Source organism: Physella acuta, unplaced genomic scaffold (genome assembly GCF_028476545.2).
Source record: "Physella acuta isolate Inbredline_101_S28 unplaced genomic scaffold, ASM2847654v3 ptg000464l, whole genome shotgun sequence".
Lineage (NCBI taxonomy): Eukaryota > Metazoa > Mollusca > Gastropoda > Physidae > Physella > Physella acuta.
Window position 1 is genome coordinate 928,053 of NW_026731983.1, and position 20,058 is coordinate 948,110.

The window sequence follows — 20,058 nt, forward strand, 5'->3', positions numbered from 1 at the left end:
TATAGAAAAACCTGTATCCGCTAGCCCCCCCCCCCCCCCCCCGCACATACATCCCCCACACCCTCCACCGGACAGTTTTAAATGCCGCTCCCCGGTGATAAATATCTAATAGAAAAACCGGGTAGCCTATTTGTAAAGAGAAGAGAGCTGAAAGTCACCAGAATTGCTTGTGCAACGGGTACCGATGGCTAGTGAATATATATAAAGAGATAGAGACGCCACGTGATTTGGGTAGAGAGACTTATCGCAGGACAGACATATTGAGATTGAAGCCTAAAATGGCATTGTGTACCACGTGATAAGTCGCTCACACCTCGCTTGAATGATAATAATATGAGAGTATCACTGTGACAACAGAAAATTGACATCAAAATTTGCCGAACTGAAAACTTAAACATGCACTTACATGGTTTAACCATAACAGTTATGATCCCTTTTAGCGTTACTCAAAACATATCTAGATATTTTAGTTTTACATTTTGGCCAACAGTTTTTCAAAATAAGCCACCAAAATCAATGTATCCATTGGTAATTCATTCCATTTTTTTATGCAAGGATTGACATGTTCCTAAGGTAACCTTAAAATCTACTTCATCTTTCTTTGTTTATATGTTCGACCATGTTACTTCCCTGTTATATGAGTTATATTACGTGTGTTCCAAGAACTCTAGTCCACTTTAACCAAGAGTCTACATCTACTGTGGTGGTGTCAAACTCTTCAAGCGGAACGACAAGCACAACTGCTGAAACGTGTGTCAATAGCTCTAACGTCAGAGGTGCATCAAACAGTAAGTCGCCACTGTTTATTTGCATTTTTTATAAATACTAAAATTTCATCTTGATTTTATTTAGCATCATAACATGTATGTAACTTAGAGTTTATACAGTAGTTGTTCTTAACCTGGGTTTGATCTCAGGGCTTCAGCGGAGGTCAAGGCACACACCTGACTCAAATGATTGATTCAAGATCAGATGTTGTCAGTGTGGACGATACAACTTTTAAAAAGGGTTTGGTGAATGCGCCCACCCCCGCCCCACCTCTATACCATCTTGGACAAAGTTGGTAGAGCTGGTTTTAACGTAATTAACATTTTTTTTAAAAATGTTACACAATCGAACAATACGCTTTAGAACAATAATAATTAGTCTCTTTTCTAAGTGATAAAGGTTATCTACTCACCAATCCAGTGTAAATCCTTGCTACTTTACTTGGCGAAAATGCACGCCACCCTGCAGGTAGAAACAGTTAAATCAGTATATAAAGCTTGCAGCCATTAAACTTCGTAATTTAGACTACTTATAATTCAAAACTTCAGCATAAAATCAGCTTTTACATTTTTTGCCCACCCCTTTTGACGCCTACCAAGGACCGGCGCCCGTGCGGCATCCCGCCTCCCCAAATCCAAGCTACGCCTCCGCATACATACGCATTCATTTTGTATAGGTTGCCCATGCCCGTTGATGTAAGGGCATTCAACCATTTGGATTCTCCAGATCTCTTGCAGATATCTAAAAATAAAATGTTAGCTCTATTAATAAAAAAAAAAATATATGAATATAACATTGTCGAATAGCGTTGCTGTATTTGTGTTGTTAAAAAATATGGTTACTTTTTTTAACATGGAGAATATATATATATATATATATATATATATATATATATATATATATATATATATATATATATATATATATATATACATATATATATATATATACAAAATCAGAACAACTTGTTTAAAAAACAAAAATACATTTATACAAAACAAACACAAATGTTCCTTATAATTAACACATAGACCTAGTAATTATTTGGTTATTATTAGTGTGAAGGTGGATGCTTGTGTTTTCCGTCTATTTGTGAGGACGTGATTATAGGTTTTAGTTAATGTTATGATAGGAGCATATTTTGTTTTATGTTTTAAGGTTATGTTTCAGACTAATTTAATTGTCTGTCAGTTTCGTCTTGCATGTCATATAGAATAGGGCTAGAATTTCCAAGACTGTATTTTAAATATACAATTTACGATCGTTTGGTACGCCCGATCCTCTTATATGCCGGTACAATTGGTACATATTTTACGATAAACGGATGTGTTTCAAAGAGTCTTACAGTACGTAATCTAAGCCACCATTCCATCCCCTCTAGGCGTAACCAGGACGTGTTAGCAAATGTTGTTTGTGTCTGCGACATGTTAAACGCAGAAAGCAACAAGTGCTGAAAAGTTTGCCAATATTTCTATCGACAACTTTCAAGTAACTAAAAAGTAAGTTAATACAACTGTTTTTTTTTTAAATACATAACTAAACTGTTATTATAATCTACTTTTTTTTTACAAACTATTTTATTTATCTGTAACGGACACCTATCTACCAGCCAGATAGATGGTGAACGCCCCCGGATTCTTTCTTGGGGTTATATGCAAATGACTTAAAGCCTAAATGAATGAACACTAACTCAACAACACACTAGGGCTCGATTTCGATGTCTAGGGAAAACTAGTGAAACTATTGAAGTTAACAACTCATTCAATCTGCATACAACCTTTAATAAGCGAACACAGTTGTGGCAGATCACAAGGTTAAACAAGATAAAATATTTAGTTTAGAAAATAACAAAACCCAACTTACAAAGCGTAAGAAAAAATACTATCACAGATTCTAACACTGTATAAAAATAGCCACAGGTCACATAACACTGCTATAGCATCAAGAATTACTTGGCCGCAAGTAATATAATACTAGAATACCTAAACAACTTAAGAATGCATAGCACACTCAGGACTTAAGTTCTCTCACGTTCAAATGGTCAGAATGGATTGCCGGACAAAATGGACGGCCTGGTCAAGGTGGACTGCCTGGTCAGAACGGACTGCCTCGTGCTGCCTGTGGGCGATCTAGTTATAGACTTAGGCAACAGGGGAGGTTACCCTCACCTCATGTGGCCATTGGTTGGGGTGGTCATCTGGTCTGAATCAATCAATCAGATCTTGATGGAAAATTTCTGAGTCTTAGACACTCTAAGTAAGACAGTGGAAAAAACCCGGTTGTTGCACCATCGACCATATATGGTATCATGACAATGTCAAAATAAAACATTAGTAGACCTAAGTAGGTCAAATCCCCTCCCTTTTTGGAAGTGACAGATAGGTTCCACAAAAACATACATAAGGAACCAATCTGGCAATGAAATAAAAAAATGCTTTACAAATGTAGCCAATCAAAATCTTAATACCAGATGAAAAAAAAACCCGGAAACAAAAGGGAAGTAACTCAAACTTTTACAATTTGTGAAAGGGGAGTAACCCTTCAAAAAATAATAATACATCCAAATCCCTCAGAAAGGGGTATTACAATATTTCCATGTGGATATTAAGAGTGGTAAACCCGACAGGGTAAAACCTTTATTTCAATGACTAGCTACAATATCAACTGAGTCATATGAGACATATTATCATAAAAGATTACATATAATCAAAAACCACCTTTAATTAAGGTTCACCTGAAAATAAACAAAATATTCAACATGATTGTCATTTTGAAAAAAATTCAAAACTCATACCACTCACATTCATGTGAGTGTCACCTAAACAAAACACTTGTGTATGGTCCTAATGAACCACAAAACATGTCACATGATCAATGTGTGTAATAAGATTTTACATCCTTGACAAACAATCAGCCACAACATTATCAATACCCTTAATGTGGGAAATTTCCAGATTAAAATTTTGGAAATATAAACACCATCTCAATATTCTATGATTCTTTTGTCCTAACTTAGAGGTAAATTTCAGGGGATCATGGTCAGAAAACACTCTGACTGGATTGGTTGAAGAAGTGACATAGACTTCAAAATGTTGTAAGGACAAAACCAAAGCTAAAGCTTCCTTTTCAATAGTAGAGTAATTCTTTTGATTCTCATTTAACTTCCTGGAAAAAAAGCAATTGGATGGTCAATCCCCATGTTGTCTTCTTGAAATAAGACTGAGCCAATGGCTAAGTTGCTAGCATCAATGGCAAGTTTAAAGGGCTTGCTGAAATCTGGTGCAGCCATAACAGGAGCATTAGATAAAAATGACTTAATGGTTAAAAAAGCTTCATGACATTTAGTTGACCATTCAAACTCAACACCCTTTTTCAATAATGCAGTAAGAGGTTCAGCAACAGCTGAAAAGTTTTGACAGAACCGCCTATAGTAACCAGCCATCCCAAGGAACTTTTTGATTTCTTTACAATTTTTGGGAGGAGGTAACTTTACAATAGCATCTACTTTAGCTTCAATGGGCCTAACTTGGTTCGTTCCCACTTGATAACCCAAATAGGTAATTGAACCTTTACAGAAATCACTTTTATGCAGGTTTACAGTAAAATTAACTTCAGACAATTTTCTAAAAAGGTTAGCCAACTGAACAATATGTTCTTCAAAAGTATTAGAAAATACAACTATATCATCTATGTAGGCCTCACATTGGTCTATGTCAGCAATGACAGAGTTAATGACCCGCTGGAAAGTTTGACCAGCATTTCGCATACCAAAGGGCATACGTTTGTATCTATAAAAACCATTAGGGGTTACAAAAGCAGATATTTCTTTTGCACGGTCAGATAAGGGGATTTGCCAGTATCCTGAAAGTAAATCAATTTTGGAAATTATCTTAGCTTGACCAACTTTATCAATAACGTCTTCTATTCGAGGTAATGGATAGGAATCAGCTTTGGTGAGCGCATTTACCTTCCTAAAGTCGGTCACAAACCTGAAAGATCCACCGTCTTTCGGGACTAGAAGACATGGGGAACTCCAGTTGCTGAAACTGGGTTCAATGATATCATTCTTGAGCATATAATCAATTTCATCTTTTATCAAAACAGCTTTTTCCGGGTTAACTCTATAGGGGTGTTGTTTGATGGGTTTTGCATCACCTACGTCTACATCATGAGGTGGAACCTTCGCTTCTTTGGGGACATCCCCAAAAATAGAGGGAAATGTCTCAAATAACTGAGACAATCTATGGCTTTCCTCTGTGGACAAATGCATAAGGATGTCATTTAGATGATCTAAAAAGGAAGAGTTTACCAATTTTGGGGGTTTCAATTTATCATGTATCACATCATCAGAAACATTTGAACATACAGGTAAAGTAATTTTAGCGGTGGATTGAAAATTGTTACAATTATCACAATACTTTTTCAGTGAGTTAACATGATACACTGTCTGTTTCTTTCTTCTGTCTGGCGTATTGACAACATAGTTCAAATCACTTAATTTTGAATGCACAGTAAAGGGTCCACAATATCTTAAGGATAACGCATTGTTCAGATTAGGCACTAGCACAAGAACTTTCTCGCCTGGATTGAATGTTCGTTTACGAGAACTCTTATCATACAGTCCTTTCATTCTCACTGGGGCTTTCTTAAGTTCTTGTGAGCCATTTCGCACACGGCTTTCAGTCGAACGTGAAAATCGTCAAAGTTTTCCACTGGATGATCACTGGTACCTGTCCAACGCTCGTGGATCAGCTTCAGGGGACCACGGACAGAATGTCCAAACACAAGCTGAAAAGGAGAGTAACCTAAAGCTTCCTGGACACAGTCTCTCGCGGCGAAAATAATCCATGGAACAGTCTCATCCCATTGGGTGTTACTTTTAGCGAATGTTCTTAGCATGGATTTTAGGGTCTGGTGGAACCTCTCAAGTACGCCTTGAGACTGAGGGTGGTAGGCTGAGCTGGTGATGTGGGTAACGCCTAGCTTGGCTAGCGCTTCCTGAAAATTGTGACTGGTGAAGTTGCTGCCTTGATCTGTTTGAACGATTCTAGGTAATCCAAAGGTAGTGAAGAACCGGGTCATGGCTCTGACTACAGTCTTTGCCTTAATGTTCCGTAAGGGGAACGCCTCGGGAAAACGGGTACTTGAACACATAAAAGTAAGTAGGTACTCGTTGCCCGCCTTGGTTTTAGGCAAGGGACCTACACAGTCCATGACGATTTTAGAAAAGGGTTCTTCTAATACAGGAATCGGACTCAAAGGGGCCTTAGGAATTTTCTGGTTTGGCTTTCCGGCCAACTGACAGTTCGAGCAAATTTTGCAGTAACGCGACACATCATTTCTCATTTTGGGCCAAAAGAACAGTTCTTTGATCTTCGCCGTCGTTTTAGTGACTCCTGGGTGCGCTGACATTGGATGGTCATGTGCCAGTTTCAGTATTTCATGCCGATAAGGTGGAGGGACCCACAGCTGGTTTTTACCCAACCATGGTTCGGCAGGTGAGGCATCCACTGGTACAGAGCGACGAAAGAAGAGGCCGTTCTCGGAGAAATATTCCCCATCGTCAGATGAGAGAGATTTTTCGACCATTGCTTTGAGTTCCGCGTCGACTTGTTGAGCTTTAATGATGTCTTCCTGAGATATCCTCAGGGGTAAGCCCAGGCTTGTGTTCTCTGGAAGCATAGACTCCAGTTCGGGAGTCGAATTTCTTGACGATGATGGTAGGTGTGGTTCAGACGTTGTGTCAGCCAATTGTTTGGTCTGGCTTCTTGTCACCACACATGCAGGATACAGTTCATTATCATTATCTGGAACTGTTGACAAAGGGTTTTGAACCGTACAGGGGTATACTTTGCTTCCTGCGAGGTCATTCCCAAGAAGTAGGTGTACTCCTGGGACAGGAATACTATCTATCACACCTAAAATGACTTCGCCTTCGACGAGATGATGTTTCAGGGAAAACTTGTGTAGAGGGACTACAGTAGATTTTGTCCCCACTCCCTGGATAATGGAAACATTTCCGGTGTTCGTCTCCGGTGTAATGTCCATTGAACTTTTCAAAAGAAGTGACTGTGACGCTCCTGTGTCTCTTAGGACGGTGATATTCCGCTGAGACAACGGATCACCTGGTTTGCTAATGACGGCCTCTGTAATGAAAGATGAAAAGTCAACCTTTCTCGATCCCTCGAGATCGGTAGACTCGGAAGAAACTGGATGGTGGCGTGAACAGTCAAAATGTGACTGCACATAATGTGTGGAGACTTGACTGACTTCTTGCGGACACTTAGGGTTAGCGTCCCTCAGAATTCTAGAGTTCATATTTGAACCGGCAGCTTGAGGTGATAGAGCATAGTGCGCAGAAGTACGCACCGCCTCTCTGTTAAATTGAAGACGTTTGTAGCAGTCCTTGACATGGTGACCAGGTCTTTTGCCGAACTGGCATACTGCTCGACGATTGAGAGTTGATCTTGGTTTCTCTCTGGACTGTAATGCCTTCAAGTGTTGGCCAACAGGACAATTGCTGCCAAAAAGGGGAAGCACGGGGTTGAGGCGGTTTCCTGACACTGGTGGTTTCTTATGCACCAACATATATGTGTCAGCCGACTCAGCAGCCTTCTGGATGTCAATTATCTTGTTATCCAGTATGTGTAGTCGTATGTCTTCAGGCAGGGACTTTAGGAATTCTTCCCTTAGGATAAGTGATCTGAGCCTCTCAAACTCAGAAACTTCCTCAGAGTGTAGCCACCTTGAGAAAATTTTCTCTTTTTCAAAGAGAAATTCCACATATGATTGAGTGGGTAACTTGCGGAGTGCTCGGAATTTTATCCGATAGGCCTCGGGCGTCAGTTCGTAGGCCTTCAAAATGGCAGTCTTGACCAAACTATAGTTATTTTGAACGTCGTGAGAGAGTGCCTGGTATGTTTTTGCAGCTTTCCCTGTAAGGACCGTGCTCAATAAAGCAGTAATGGAAGTTTCGGGCCATTCACATGTCTTCGCTAAACTCTCAAATGAGTTAAAGAAAACGACCAAATCTGTTTCATCAAATTTAGGAACTAATTTCCCAAATTTGGCAATCACTTGCCCCACCGACAACTTTTTTGGATCTACCAGAGAAGTGACATCTCCACTAACTTTACCAAATTCTAATTCCAACCTCCTCTTATCTAAAGCAATTTTAGCCTCTAACTCCTGTTCTTTTAAAGCCTTCTCTAAAGCAACTTTCTCCTTCTCTAAAGTAACTTTCTCCTTCTCTAAAGCAATTCTAGTTTCTAATTCTACCTCCTCTAGAGGTTTCTCCTCCCGGAGTATCACCCCAGCCAACAAACTTTCATCAAATACACCTTCATTAATAAAATGAACAACAATTTTATCTCTCAACACCTCTGATTTCTGCGTAACAGAATAATCCAATTTCAATTCCTTAACAACACTAATCAAAACTTTCCTACTCAACTTCTCTACCTCCTCAACGGTGGGATTAGACAAAAAAGATTCCATAACACTAACTTCAAAATCACAACAAGCCTAGATTCTCTAAATTAACACGGCCCAACGCTGCGTCATGAACTTGACCTCTTCAATCTAGGACGTGACACGTCTGGCTTTTGACCTAGATAACTCTAGCCTTGCGCGCGTTTTAATAACACGGCTCCACTGGATAGAAAAACAACTAAATCAAACTAAACTTAGTGTTTAACTGATACAACCAACAACTGGAACGACAGATTAAATCCCGTACGGGCCCCCACTTTGTAACGGACACCTATCTACCAGCCAGATAGGTGGTGAACGCCCCCGGATTCTTTCTTGGGGTTATATGCAAATGACTTAAAGCCTAAATGAATGAACACTAACTCAACAACACACTAGGGCTCGATTTCGATGTCTAGGGAAAACTAGTGAAACTATTGAAGTTAACAACTCATTCAATCTGCATACAACCTTTAATAAGCGAACACAGTTGTGGCAGATCACAAGGTTAATCAAGATAAAATATTTAGTTTAGAAAATAACAAAACCCAACTTACAAAGCGTAAGAAAAAATACTATCACAGATTCTAACACTGTATAAAAATAGCCACAGGTCACATAACACTGCTATAGCATCAAGAATCACTTGGCCGCAAGTAATATAATACTAGAATACCTAAACAACTTAAGAATGCATAGCACACTCAGGACTTAAGTTCTCTCACGTTCAAATGGTCAGAATGGATTGCCGGACAAAATGGACGGCCTGGTCAAGGTGGACTGCCTGGTCAGAACGGACTGCCTCGTGCTGCCTGTGGGCGATCTAGTTATAGACTTAGGCAACAGGGGAGGTTACCCTCACCTCATGTGGCCATTGGTTGGGGTGGTCATCTGGTCTGAATCAATCAATCAGATCTTGATGGAAAATTTCTGAGTCTTAGACACTCTAAGTAAGACAGTGGAAAAAACCCGGTTGTTGCACCATCGACCATATATGGTATCATGACAATGTCAAAATAAAACATTAGTAGACCTAAGTAGGTCACATATCTGTGAACTAAACTTTTCTTTAATATGTCGGGTGAGCATGTTCGAGACTGTAATGGCGAAAAGGATGCTAAGCGTACAGTGTTTTTAAAAATAGGCGATTACAACAAAGCTATATCAGTTTCGTGAAAGTTTAACATAGAAATATCGGATGTGCACTTTGTAAATATCCTAATTCTTGTTTACACTTGGTATACAGTCATAGAGTTTGAGCGGCTATTGGTGTCGGTGTATTTTACTTATTGGGACGGTGATATTAAATGTTAGAGATTACTGTATCGATTAGTGTTGTTTTATGTTTATAGTTGGGGTTGACGTTTAGATTATGTTTAAAGTAAGATCAGATTATATGTATAATTTATAAATTAGTATTAATATTTTTAAAAATCTGGTTTTGAAGTAATACTTTCATATTCTCTGATTCATCTTGAGATAGATAAAACAAAATATATTTACAAGGGCATGAGAAGAAAAAAACCCCAGAAAGATCAATGTTAAGCTAGTTAGCTGTGCACTAAATAGGACAAAAGAAACAAACGATTGAGTTAAAGAATGTTTATAGCAGACAAATAATTTTTTCCACAGTTACAGCATGCATTTTTATAGCATACAGATATTTTTGCACACAGTTAAAGAATATATGTTTATTTATATAGCATACAAATTATTTTTCCAACAGTTAAAGAATACATGTTTATAGCATACAGATATTTTTCACACAGTATTTGTTTATGTTTATAGCATATAAATATTTTTCCCACAGTTAAAGCATATTTGTTTATGTTTAAAGCATCTACATATTTTCCCATTAACACTATCACAAGAACCAGCCATGGACCAAAAGCTGTTGATTGGACCAGGTATTATAGCTATAGGCCTACTCCTGCACACTGTTGGTCAAGCTACGCCATATTGGGATAGTTTCGTTTATGATGACTCGTCTGTCAACTTGGGCTTGTGGGAAGTCTGCAATACGTTTGGGTGTAATAAAATACAAATGAACAGCCCAAGTAAGTAAAAGTTTTATACTTAAATGAATATGGATGCCGTACGTTTAGTAAGAGACTTGCTAGAACACCTTTTGCACGGGAATTTGTCCTAGACAAATTTATTGCCCATGGCCAATTAACGTTTAATATTATAAAAATTTATATTATAAGATAAGGTAGTAGAAACGTGCACACTAATTATCTGTAATGTAAATTCCAGGGTGTTGCTACAGTTTTGAAATTAAATATACTATACAAATATAGTACATATAAACATAAGAAAACAAAATGTATACAATGTAACATTCTAAATTAAGCGATGAACATTAAAATCGAAACAGTTCATTTAATCTGAATGAATTGTAATACACTTTAAACAGCGAGTCTGTATGCATTTAAAACCAAACACAACACAGAGACTGTAACTGTCCCAATATAAATGTTACCACAGTCCTGACGCCCCTCTACCACGCCAGCAGAGCTTTCGCCATCATGGGAGTTCTGTCCGGAGCTGCAGCGGTTCTCACGATATTTCTCTACGTGTTTCAAGTCAAGCTCATCTACGTCAAAATATCCGCAGCTTTGGGGGCTGCATCTGGTGAATTGACATTCCAACATTTTTATAGGCCCATTTCGTTATATGATAAGCCTAGACAAATTTAGAAGAAAATTAGTGGATGAAGTAAATTAAAACATATTTTTAAGTATTAGCTTAAAGTATATAAAAGAAATCATTACACTTTTATCGTGAATTCATTCGACATAAGTAAAAGTTATATAGTAAAACGATGTAAATAACCCTCCCTTCTTAACACTATTTTTTTCATCAATATTTTTCAGGTGTGTTGATCGCTATATGCGCCATTGTGTGGTTTGTGTATGCAGTTGATATGTATCCAGTGAATGTGTTCGGTTACTCGTTTATCCTTAGCTGTGTGGGGTCGGTTTTGTCGATCAAAGGCAGTATCGCCAGCTACGTGATGGTCAGGAGACACCATCGCTTTGGTTATGCGACCATCGTCTCTCCTTAGTAGGGTCTTGTTAGGAGATTAACATTTCTAACTAGTTAGGTTTTAGCTGTTTCTTTCATGTTAGGTTTTAGCTGTTTCTTTCATGTTAGGTTTTAGCTGTTTCTTTCATGTTAGGTTTTAGCTGTTTCTTTCATGTTAGGTTTTAGCTGTTTCTTTCATGTTAGGTTTTAGCTTTTTCTGTCATGTTACGCTTGGCTGATGTTGTAATTTATGGTATGCCATGAAGCAACTGTCGCTTGGCATGTTTACATGGGCGAAAGATGTGTGTCCCTATCTATCATGAGCCCAATAAGTTCAATCATATTTACCTTCATTTAAATTAGCTAATAAATCGTTTTCTGAATATAAAGTTTATTTTTTTAGAAAGTCTGTTTCTTCTATTTTTATATTTTGTTTTAATAAAAACAAAATGAACACACTTGTTTTTCTAGAACGAGTTAATCTAATCCCCCCGCCCCAACACACCACACCCTTCTCGGGTAGTTTTTGGTTATTTTTTCCCACGTTTTCTTTAACTTGCTTTCTCTGTTTGTTTTTCCAATCAAATCTTGCGATCGAAATTTCTGGCACTTATCAGTTAGCTAGCGCGCTGAAATTTTCAGTGAAGCTTTCTTTTGGATGACCATAGAATATTCAATTGTTATTATTACTAAATTGATCAATGGAAACATTTTATTGAGCATTTTAGACCGCTATATAATCTATATATATAATTCTCCTCTGCGAGCCATTAGAAAAAAAACGAGCGACGCGTAGCTCGCCTCTCTCTTGCCGCGCGCAGTGACGCGAACGATCCCACGTCGCGACAGGCTTAGGGGCAGATAATTTAGTTTGAACCGACTTTAAACTTACAGGAGGTAACTATTACCACTGGTGGCCAGTTTGGGGGAGACGATATGGTCGAGTGGTTGGGCACACGATTGCTATCCCACTCGACACGGGTTCAAATCTATGTGTTCTAGTCAGTAACCAGCCCTCGTCCTATCCGCTATCAACTAACCTCTGACAATCATTCACTTGCGATTGAGACCGAAGAAGAAAGGGTCTCTCGTTTTTTACGAGTTGTCTTTTTACGAGTTGTCTTCGTTTACCCAAAAAAAAAGTGAAAAGATAAAATCGATAGCAAGATTTCAATGCAAACAAACAGACAAAGACTAAAAAGTAGAAAATAATAATCATTAAAAAAGTTTAAAAAAACCCACGTTTTCTGATTGAACTAAAAAGTAGAAAATAAATACTATACATCACAATAATGCAAGCGATCACTCTTCTATAAGCGATGAAAAACGTGGGGCGCCGTGATTTTCTTACAGTTTCTAATACTGTTGACTCTCTACAAGCTCCCTAATAAAAGTCAATAGTATTATCTAATCAATAGTAATATAACTTTTACTTCGGCGCCCCACGTTTTTCATCGCTTATAGTAGAGTGATCGCTTGCATTATTGTGATGTATAGTATTTATTTTCTACTTTTTAGTTCAATCAGAAAACGTGGGTTTTTTAAAACTTTTTTAATGATTATTATTTAAAAATGTAATGATATTTAAAATGTTAATGCGCATTCTTATAAACTAACACACACAAAATCTATAAATGTAATTAAATAAACACGTTTAGAAGTGTGTTAAATGAGGAATCGATAGTTGAATAAGTAAATAATTGATTTAGGACAAACAAAAAAAAACCACGGATACAATAAGTCAGTACAATAGCTACACCGTTTCCTTACAATCAGTTATAAAGCAAATCTGCATTTCAGTTTTTTAAAACGGTATTATTAATATATCCCATGCCATGACATAAAGATATTTATTCAAATCAATCCGCCAAACAACACATACAAAGTTTCAAATCATATTATTGATATTTTATAAACTTAACATTCTGCAAAATTACTATAGCCTCGCCATGAATTATTACTTCACTAAAAACATTATACTAGCTACATTTTTATAAATAAATACCAGCACTCACCTCGTAAAACATCTACCAATCACACGGATATTTGCCTATAGCGTCTTTTTTTGCTTGCTGGAGCTTGAAATATCTAAAACAACTTATTTATTTTATTTTCGTCAAAGAATATTACTTTTACAAATCAGATATTTTAAAAATTAAGGGTAGAAGACAACAATAAGAAATAATAAAAAACGCACCCCAACCCGTACAACACCATAAACCACAAACCCAACCCCACATTACCCATTCCACACCCCCAACATTCCCCCTCTAATATTATTATTAACACGACACATTCCATTGCAACACATACCACAACCCTATTCCACCCCACTAACCCCGCTATCCAAACTCATCCTATACCATAAACACAATCCATCATACACCAAACAACACAAAAAAAAATACAACACATGGTTTAGATTAAAACATACAAATCAAACCCCACTAAACCCCCGTCAAAACTTCACGACATGCTCCGAACGTTACAACCTAACTACACAACGTACGCCCCACCCCGCAAAAATACAACAAACAAACATAACAAATTACAATGTACAATAAACCACACAGTCCACATCGCAAATCACGCTACCTTATATAGCACAAACCACACTTTAAACTACTAATTTCATATTACATACCAATCATTTATTCATCTCCATTCGCAACACACAACATCCTACTCTACTTTACACATGCATTGTGCAACAAACAACAGTCTACTCTACACAGTGGCGTAGCAAGGTCGGGTATCACCCGGTGCTGCACTTAATGGTGTCACCCCGCAATGGCGTAGCGACCCTTCCCGGAGAAAAAAAGTTTCGATTTGCACCCCCCCCCCCCAAGTTTTTCTCTATATATTTTGTTATTTTTTGCCTTTGTGTCACCCCCCCCCCCTAACTGGTGTCACCCGATGCGATCCGCACCCCCCGCACCCCCCCTCGCTACGCCTCTGACTCTACAATACATCTCACAACAAACAAGTCTACTCTACATATACATCCCACAACATAACAACAGGCTTCTCTACACATACATCCCACAACATAACAACAGGCTTCTCTACACATACATCCCACAACATAACAACAGGCTTCTCTACACATACATCCCACAACATAACAACAGGCTTCTCTACACATACATCCCACAACATAACAACAGCCTACTCTACACATAAATCACACAACAACACGCAGTAAATACAACCCAAACCCACCCCGTCCCGAACCAATTCACACCCACACCTCACGACACATAAACAGCAATACGAACAAAAGCCAACACAATCCCGCCACACACCTAACTTAAACCCCTAACCACCCCGCACCCCATTCTCTTGGCCACACTACCCCACCCCATACCCTAACCCGCAAGCATAACGACACCCACTAACCCAAGAACCTCATACAATCATTCAACTTAGACCATACACACTACTTCTCAATGCAACACACAACACACACATAAATCACACATCAACACGCTCCACGCGTATATCGAATACATGCACTTTACTGCGTGATCCAAATCTGTAAATAACACCGTATTATTATAGTAAAGTAGTAATATATACCGTGTCTATTGCATTTAGATATATTTAACCCTGCTATTAAAAGCGATAACAATATAACCGAAGTCTCTTACATCACTGTATTATCCAAATTGCTGTATCTATCATGTGTTTGTCATGCTGATATAGAGACCAAAACTATAACTCTGATGTTTGCATGAATCATAATGGTCTATTATGTCTAATTTAACAATCGCACTTTACGCTAACACCTAAATCGACAGGAATTATTTAAACAAATGTATATTATTCTATTGGATAACACAACTAACTACAATAAAAAAGTAGTTTTAGTCTATTCCTGGAATTCAATAATTTAACGTAACATTAATTAATGCAACGAGATTTAAAAAGTGAAGGTAAATATACTATACAACATGTTTGTTTCCTGTTTAATTATCTTCGCTGACGTAAACAATGAACAATTTGTTTAACTGAATGATATTATTCATAAAATTTAATTAAACTTTCCCTTCAACTAACAAAATAATCGGTGGGATTTTGAAAAAATAAATAACTAGTCTAAATATTCTTTACCTTTCATTTATTTCAATTAAGACCCGTAACATAATACTCAGTGCGTAGGAAAAGAATAAAAATGAGGGAGATCTAAATAAGTAAAAACTTAAATTGCAAAAATGTGTTTCCCGTTAAATTACAACCCCTGTCATAAAAGGTATACATAAAAAATGTATTATCGTTTTCATGTAACTGTTATACAAATGAGTTAATTACTTTCTGTCAATCTACACCAGACAATTATTCGACATTGAAACAAATTATACAATTTATCAAAGTGCATGTGCATACTATTTGCTTTATGCTCTTTGGTTGACGAATGGAAGAGGAATGCACGAAATTTGCCGTCAACCAAAAGAAACATTGCAGTACATTAAAGACCAGAATACTTTATTTGAAATAGACAGAAAATGTGTGACAGTTTTTTATCTCTATTTTACGCGTTGTTCCCCAAATAAATGGTACTTAAGTGATCCGATGTGATTGATGGCAGCAACTGGTGTTTCTATGAGAAAAAGACTCATTGTTCCAACATTGACGAAGAAAACGCTGCTATATCAATGACTGACGGAATGACACACTACCTAGCGGCGTGTATTATAGATCAGACTTATATTGACCACAGAGCAAAATCTATGGTATATTAAATTAGAAAGCTAATGAATATTGTAATTGATGTTTATCTATCATTTTATTTAAAGTTCCTTTAACTGAAGTTACCTTTACCTCCGTTCCTACACATAAAACTCAATAGATCATAGACTTATCAAGAGATATTAAAGTATGAGTCTGTACGAGGTTTTGCTTCGTTGAACCTATTGTTGAAGTGTTTTCGTGTTGAACAGTGCAGATATAAATGTAGGTGACTTTCACGATACAATAGTCAACCAGGATGTGTTCAGTTTAATGTGACATTTTTTATGTACATAGAACACTGTGCAAAACAATTGAGAACTGGGAAACATTTCAAGATAACAGTGCACAATATGTGTGGATATTGTCTTCAAAAAGAAGTCAAAGTGGGGTAGGGAAGGGGGAGGGGGTACACGAGCACCGGATGGCAATTTTTTTCGTAAGGGTGTCATAAGACTCACTGGATCTAACCCTAGTTCAGGTGTGGTCGCTTTACCTGTTTCCATTCAATGAAGAATAAACTACACATAAGCTTAAGTCTTTCACTTCCCCCTCCCAGTGTACATACCACTGCCATCACTGTCTGCAAGTGGATGAAAACACTAGCAGATGTAGCGAGACTTGATTACTCCAAAGACCATCTGTAAGTCTCAGGCAAATTCAACACAACAGACAGTCGTTATCAACATTTTATCACTCTGCTTACACCACGTTTGGGAGCTCAGATTTCTGTGTCTCTGTTAGATAATTTGTTGTGCCACTGTTTTCTGAAAGTTTTATTAACGCAAACGACAGAAGAAATACACAATAAGCTTATAACCACCTTACATCCTGTCGGTGTGTTTTCTATATGTAGCTTCTATTTATAGGCATGCACATTTTTATAATTTTTAACGGAATTTCCAAACAGAATTTTGTATTATTTCTTTATTGTTATTTTTAACTAAATGTTGGCAGAATCGATAATATGGCGATTATCAAGTAGGTTACAGGTACATAACCTATTCATTTTTTGTTACGTTATGTCTTGCAAGTGGTTGTTTCGTCTCATTTTATTATGTTTATCGTGGTTACGTCCCTTGAGTGTTCAGTCTGTTTAGGGTTAAGTGTTGCTGATGTTGACTTATGCAGCAGTTAAATAAAGACTAAGCTCTCTGTGTTTCAGAATAATGTACCACGGTTGACTCATACAACTGTGTTTGTTTAAGTTAGGTGATGTAACAATTATAATTACAATTTTTTTTCAATAGTGCCAAAAAAAAAAGAAAACTTTTATCCACATTAGATGACAGCCCTAACACACGTTCTCACATTATATTTATTCAGTCGGTACACCTATTTACATTCAACGATTGATGTGTTCCACGCAAGCCTAAGCATATAACTTCCTCCTACCAGTTTGATAACACTGGTTTTACCGCCCGTGTGGACGACATAACTGGCAGTGTAGCAAGCCGTATGCATTAAACTTATCTCTTTCAAGTCTCAGCCCATTTCAAGAAGCCAGACAGTAAGTTTTCACAATTTCAATGTATTGTTTACAACGTGTGTGTGAGTTATGTGTCTATTAATTCAGATTATTTGTTGTGTTCTTGCTGTCTTTAAGTGGTCAGTCAATAGATATTGCCACACTTTTAGAGGTTGCGGTAGGAAGGGGGGGGGGGAATTTTAGGAAAGGGACTCTTTGACCATAAAAGTTGATAACTCTATTTTAATCGTAATGATTGTATTGGTTAAACTGATATTCAGTCGTTATTTAACGTATTTAACATTACTACTCCATTGGTTTCCAGGCCATGCCACAAGTTGCTAACAATACCGGAAGGTTAATGGTTGGTTGGATAGCCATGTTTCTAGGATTAATCCTCCACATAGTCGGTCAGGCCATGCCCTACTGGTTCAGTAACTATCTCGATGAATCCCCTACAAACTTTGGATTATGGCAAATCTGCGATAATTTGAGCTGCTTTAGGATAGCAATCGACAGTGCAGGTAGGTAAATGTTTTCACAGTTTTGGCTATGCTATCTGCTATGTAAAAGTATTTAAATATTCACCTTAATACAGTGTCCTACATGTAACGTTGTGTTGCAATGGCTTGTATAGAAGACAGGGTAATGTAGGCGTCACACTTGCGATACAGCCGTAATAAATAATGTATGTGATGCGAGAAACAATACGCCAATCTAATAGATCGTAAATTAAATTCCATAGCTCTCTATACATTAAAGAATGAAGTAGAGTTTACCTGTTGCTAAACTTTTCTGAAGAATAAGTCTGACGAGAGCTTTGTCAACCCATCTGTACTAAACCCTGGAACATTCCAATCACTCATGTTACCTGTCTCTAAACTCACCTGGGCCAACTCTTTCAGTGTGCGCAGAGTTTCTTCCAGGCATCTCCCCCCCCCCCCCAACCCCCGAAAAAAGTCTACCCCCACCCCGAACGAAACGGAATGTATATAGAGAACATATACTTTCACCAGTGTCCACCCCCACCCTGGAACATGTTGACCGCCCCTCCCCCCCACCCGGAAATTTCAAGTGTACCCCCCACCCCATCGGAGAAAAAAGTCTGGAGGAAACACTGAGTATGTGGGGTTATAAATAATGACATTCGTGTTGGAAACATAAGCAATCACATTGAAAACTATTTAACATAATCATAATACAATGTTAACCTACCTACCAAATGTGTAGGCCTACATACATGTTTTCTCACATATCTTCAGTTAAAATGTTCTCACATACATTATATGACAGTCCTAACATTCAGCTACCATGTCTGTCGAGCTGCGGCAGTGATAGGAATCATATTAGGCATCACTGCTATGGTCATGATGTTTGTCTACGCGTTCAAGGAGCAACCCATCTACTCCTTGATATCGTCAGCTATTGGAGTCTTGTCTTGTAAGTACCCGTTGGTATTTGAATTTTAAAAGACGTATTCTATAAAATGGACACATGATTTCTTGTTGGTGTTAGATACTGTTTTTATTTACAACTTAGAAACATCTATTTCACGATAAAATCACATCATTTATTATGTTCATATCATAGTCATTTAGATCTTCCAGGTCATTTATAAAATAGAAATCAAACCTAAAATCTATTTTAAGCATAATTACTATTATAGATTATTTTAGTCTATTTTTCTTACTCGGTTGTTTTTGAAATAAACATTTAAACATTAAATTACACACTTATAGATATTTTTTCTTAAGTTCACTTGGTGATTTGATTTTTATCGTAAAAGCTAAATGAAAACTATTCCGCGTAAAAAAAAAAAGAGATTTTGTTTTTTACTCAATAGTGCAACTTTATGTGGGGGACACATACAATCAAAGAGACATGTGTTGTTTTTTCAGGCGTGTTCATCGCTGTGTGTGTCAGTGTGTGGGCGACACATGTGTTTGATACATACTTTACCAACTATGGCACCTCGTTCTACCTCAGTTTATCTGGGGGTGTTCTGTTGCTTAAAGGTAGCCTGTGGCTACTTCGTTTCTCTTTGGGACACTACCGTTGGGCATATCGGCCCATTGAATCATATTAGCCATATGGGATATTGCATATTATGGTAATGTAGCTACGTGCATTAGTCTATGATTTGATTTATTATAATTCTATATACATCGTAGCTACGTCATATAAATACTGTCTTCGATATTTTGTATTTATATTTCTGCTATATTTTTGCTTTTAATAAATGATGAAACATGTATAGTTACATTTAGTTTTATTGCAAAATAAAAGACGCATAATTGTTTTAAATAAAGATGTTAAATACTACTTGCAATAAAATGGTGTTATTTTTTTTAAATATAATCAATATGAGCCGCACCATGTGTTAATGGTGATTTATTGTGTGGGGCCATACACATATTATGTAATAAATGGTGAATACCTAATATTAGAAAGAACATCAGCTAGTCTGATAAGTGGAAATAAACCCAATTGGTATGGGATTAATGAAAAAAAATCTGTTTATTATTGATTACATAATGGTGTCCAATTAGTTACATCTGGAAAAAAAACAATGATGTTTTATATTTGACAGCAAACAC

The 20,058-nt window shown here is 37.3% G+C and overlaps 2 protein-coding genes across 3 annotated transcripts; both read left to right on the plus strand.

Annotated features, from left to right (window-relative positions):
* Positions 1 to 729: 729 nt before the first annotated feature.
* Positions 730 to 11,659, plus strand: LOC131943672 (uncharacterized). 2 transcript variants are annotated; one of them, XM_059303884.1, is made up of 5 exons: positions 730 to 788; positions 2,150 to 2,267; positions 10,110 to 10,295; positions 10,726 to 10,872; positions 11,115 to 11,656. In XM_059303884.1, exons 3-5 carry the CDS (start codon positions 10,118 to 10,120, stop codon positions 11,303 to 11,305), a joined length of 516 nt encoding a protein of 171 aa, XP_059159867.1. In that variant the 5' UTR covers positions 730 to 788; positions 2,150 to 2,267; positions 10,110 to 10,117; the 3' UTR covers positions 11,306 to 11,656. The 2 variants fall into 2 exon arrangements, with proteins under 2 accessions (XP_059159867.1, XP_059159868.1); XM_059303885.1 differs by lacking the exon at positions 730 to 788 and having other exon boundaries at positions 2,110 to 2,267; positions 10,076 to 10,295; positions 11,115 to 11,659.
* A 5,519-nt stretch (positions 11,660 to 17,178) lies between these two features.
* On the plus strand, positions 17,179 to 19,782 carry LOC131943671 (uncharacterized). Its single transcript, XM_059303883.1, has 4 exons — positions 17,179 to 17,503; positions 17,787 to 17,985; positions 18,755 to 18,901; positions 19,360 to 19,782. Exons 2-4 carry the CDS (start codon positions 17,790 to 17,792, stop codon positions 19,545 to 19,547), a joined length of 531 nt encoding a protein of 176 aa, XP_059159866.1. The 5' UTR covers positions 17,179 to 17,503; positions 17,787 to 17,789; the 3' UTR covers positions 19,548 to 19,782.
* Positions 19,783 to 20,058: the final 276 nt, after the last annotated feature.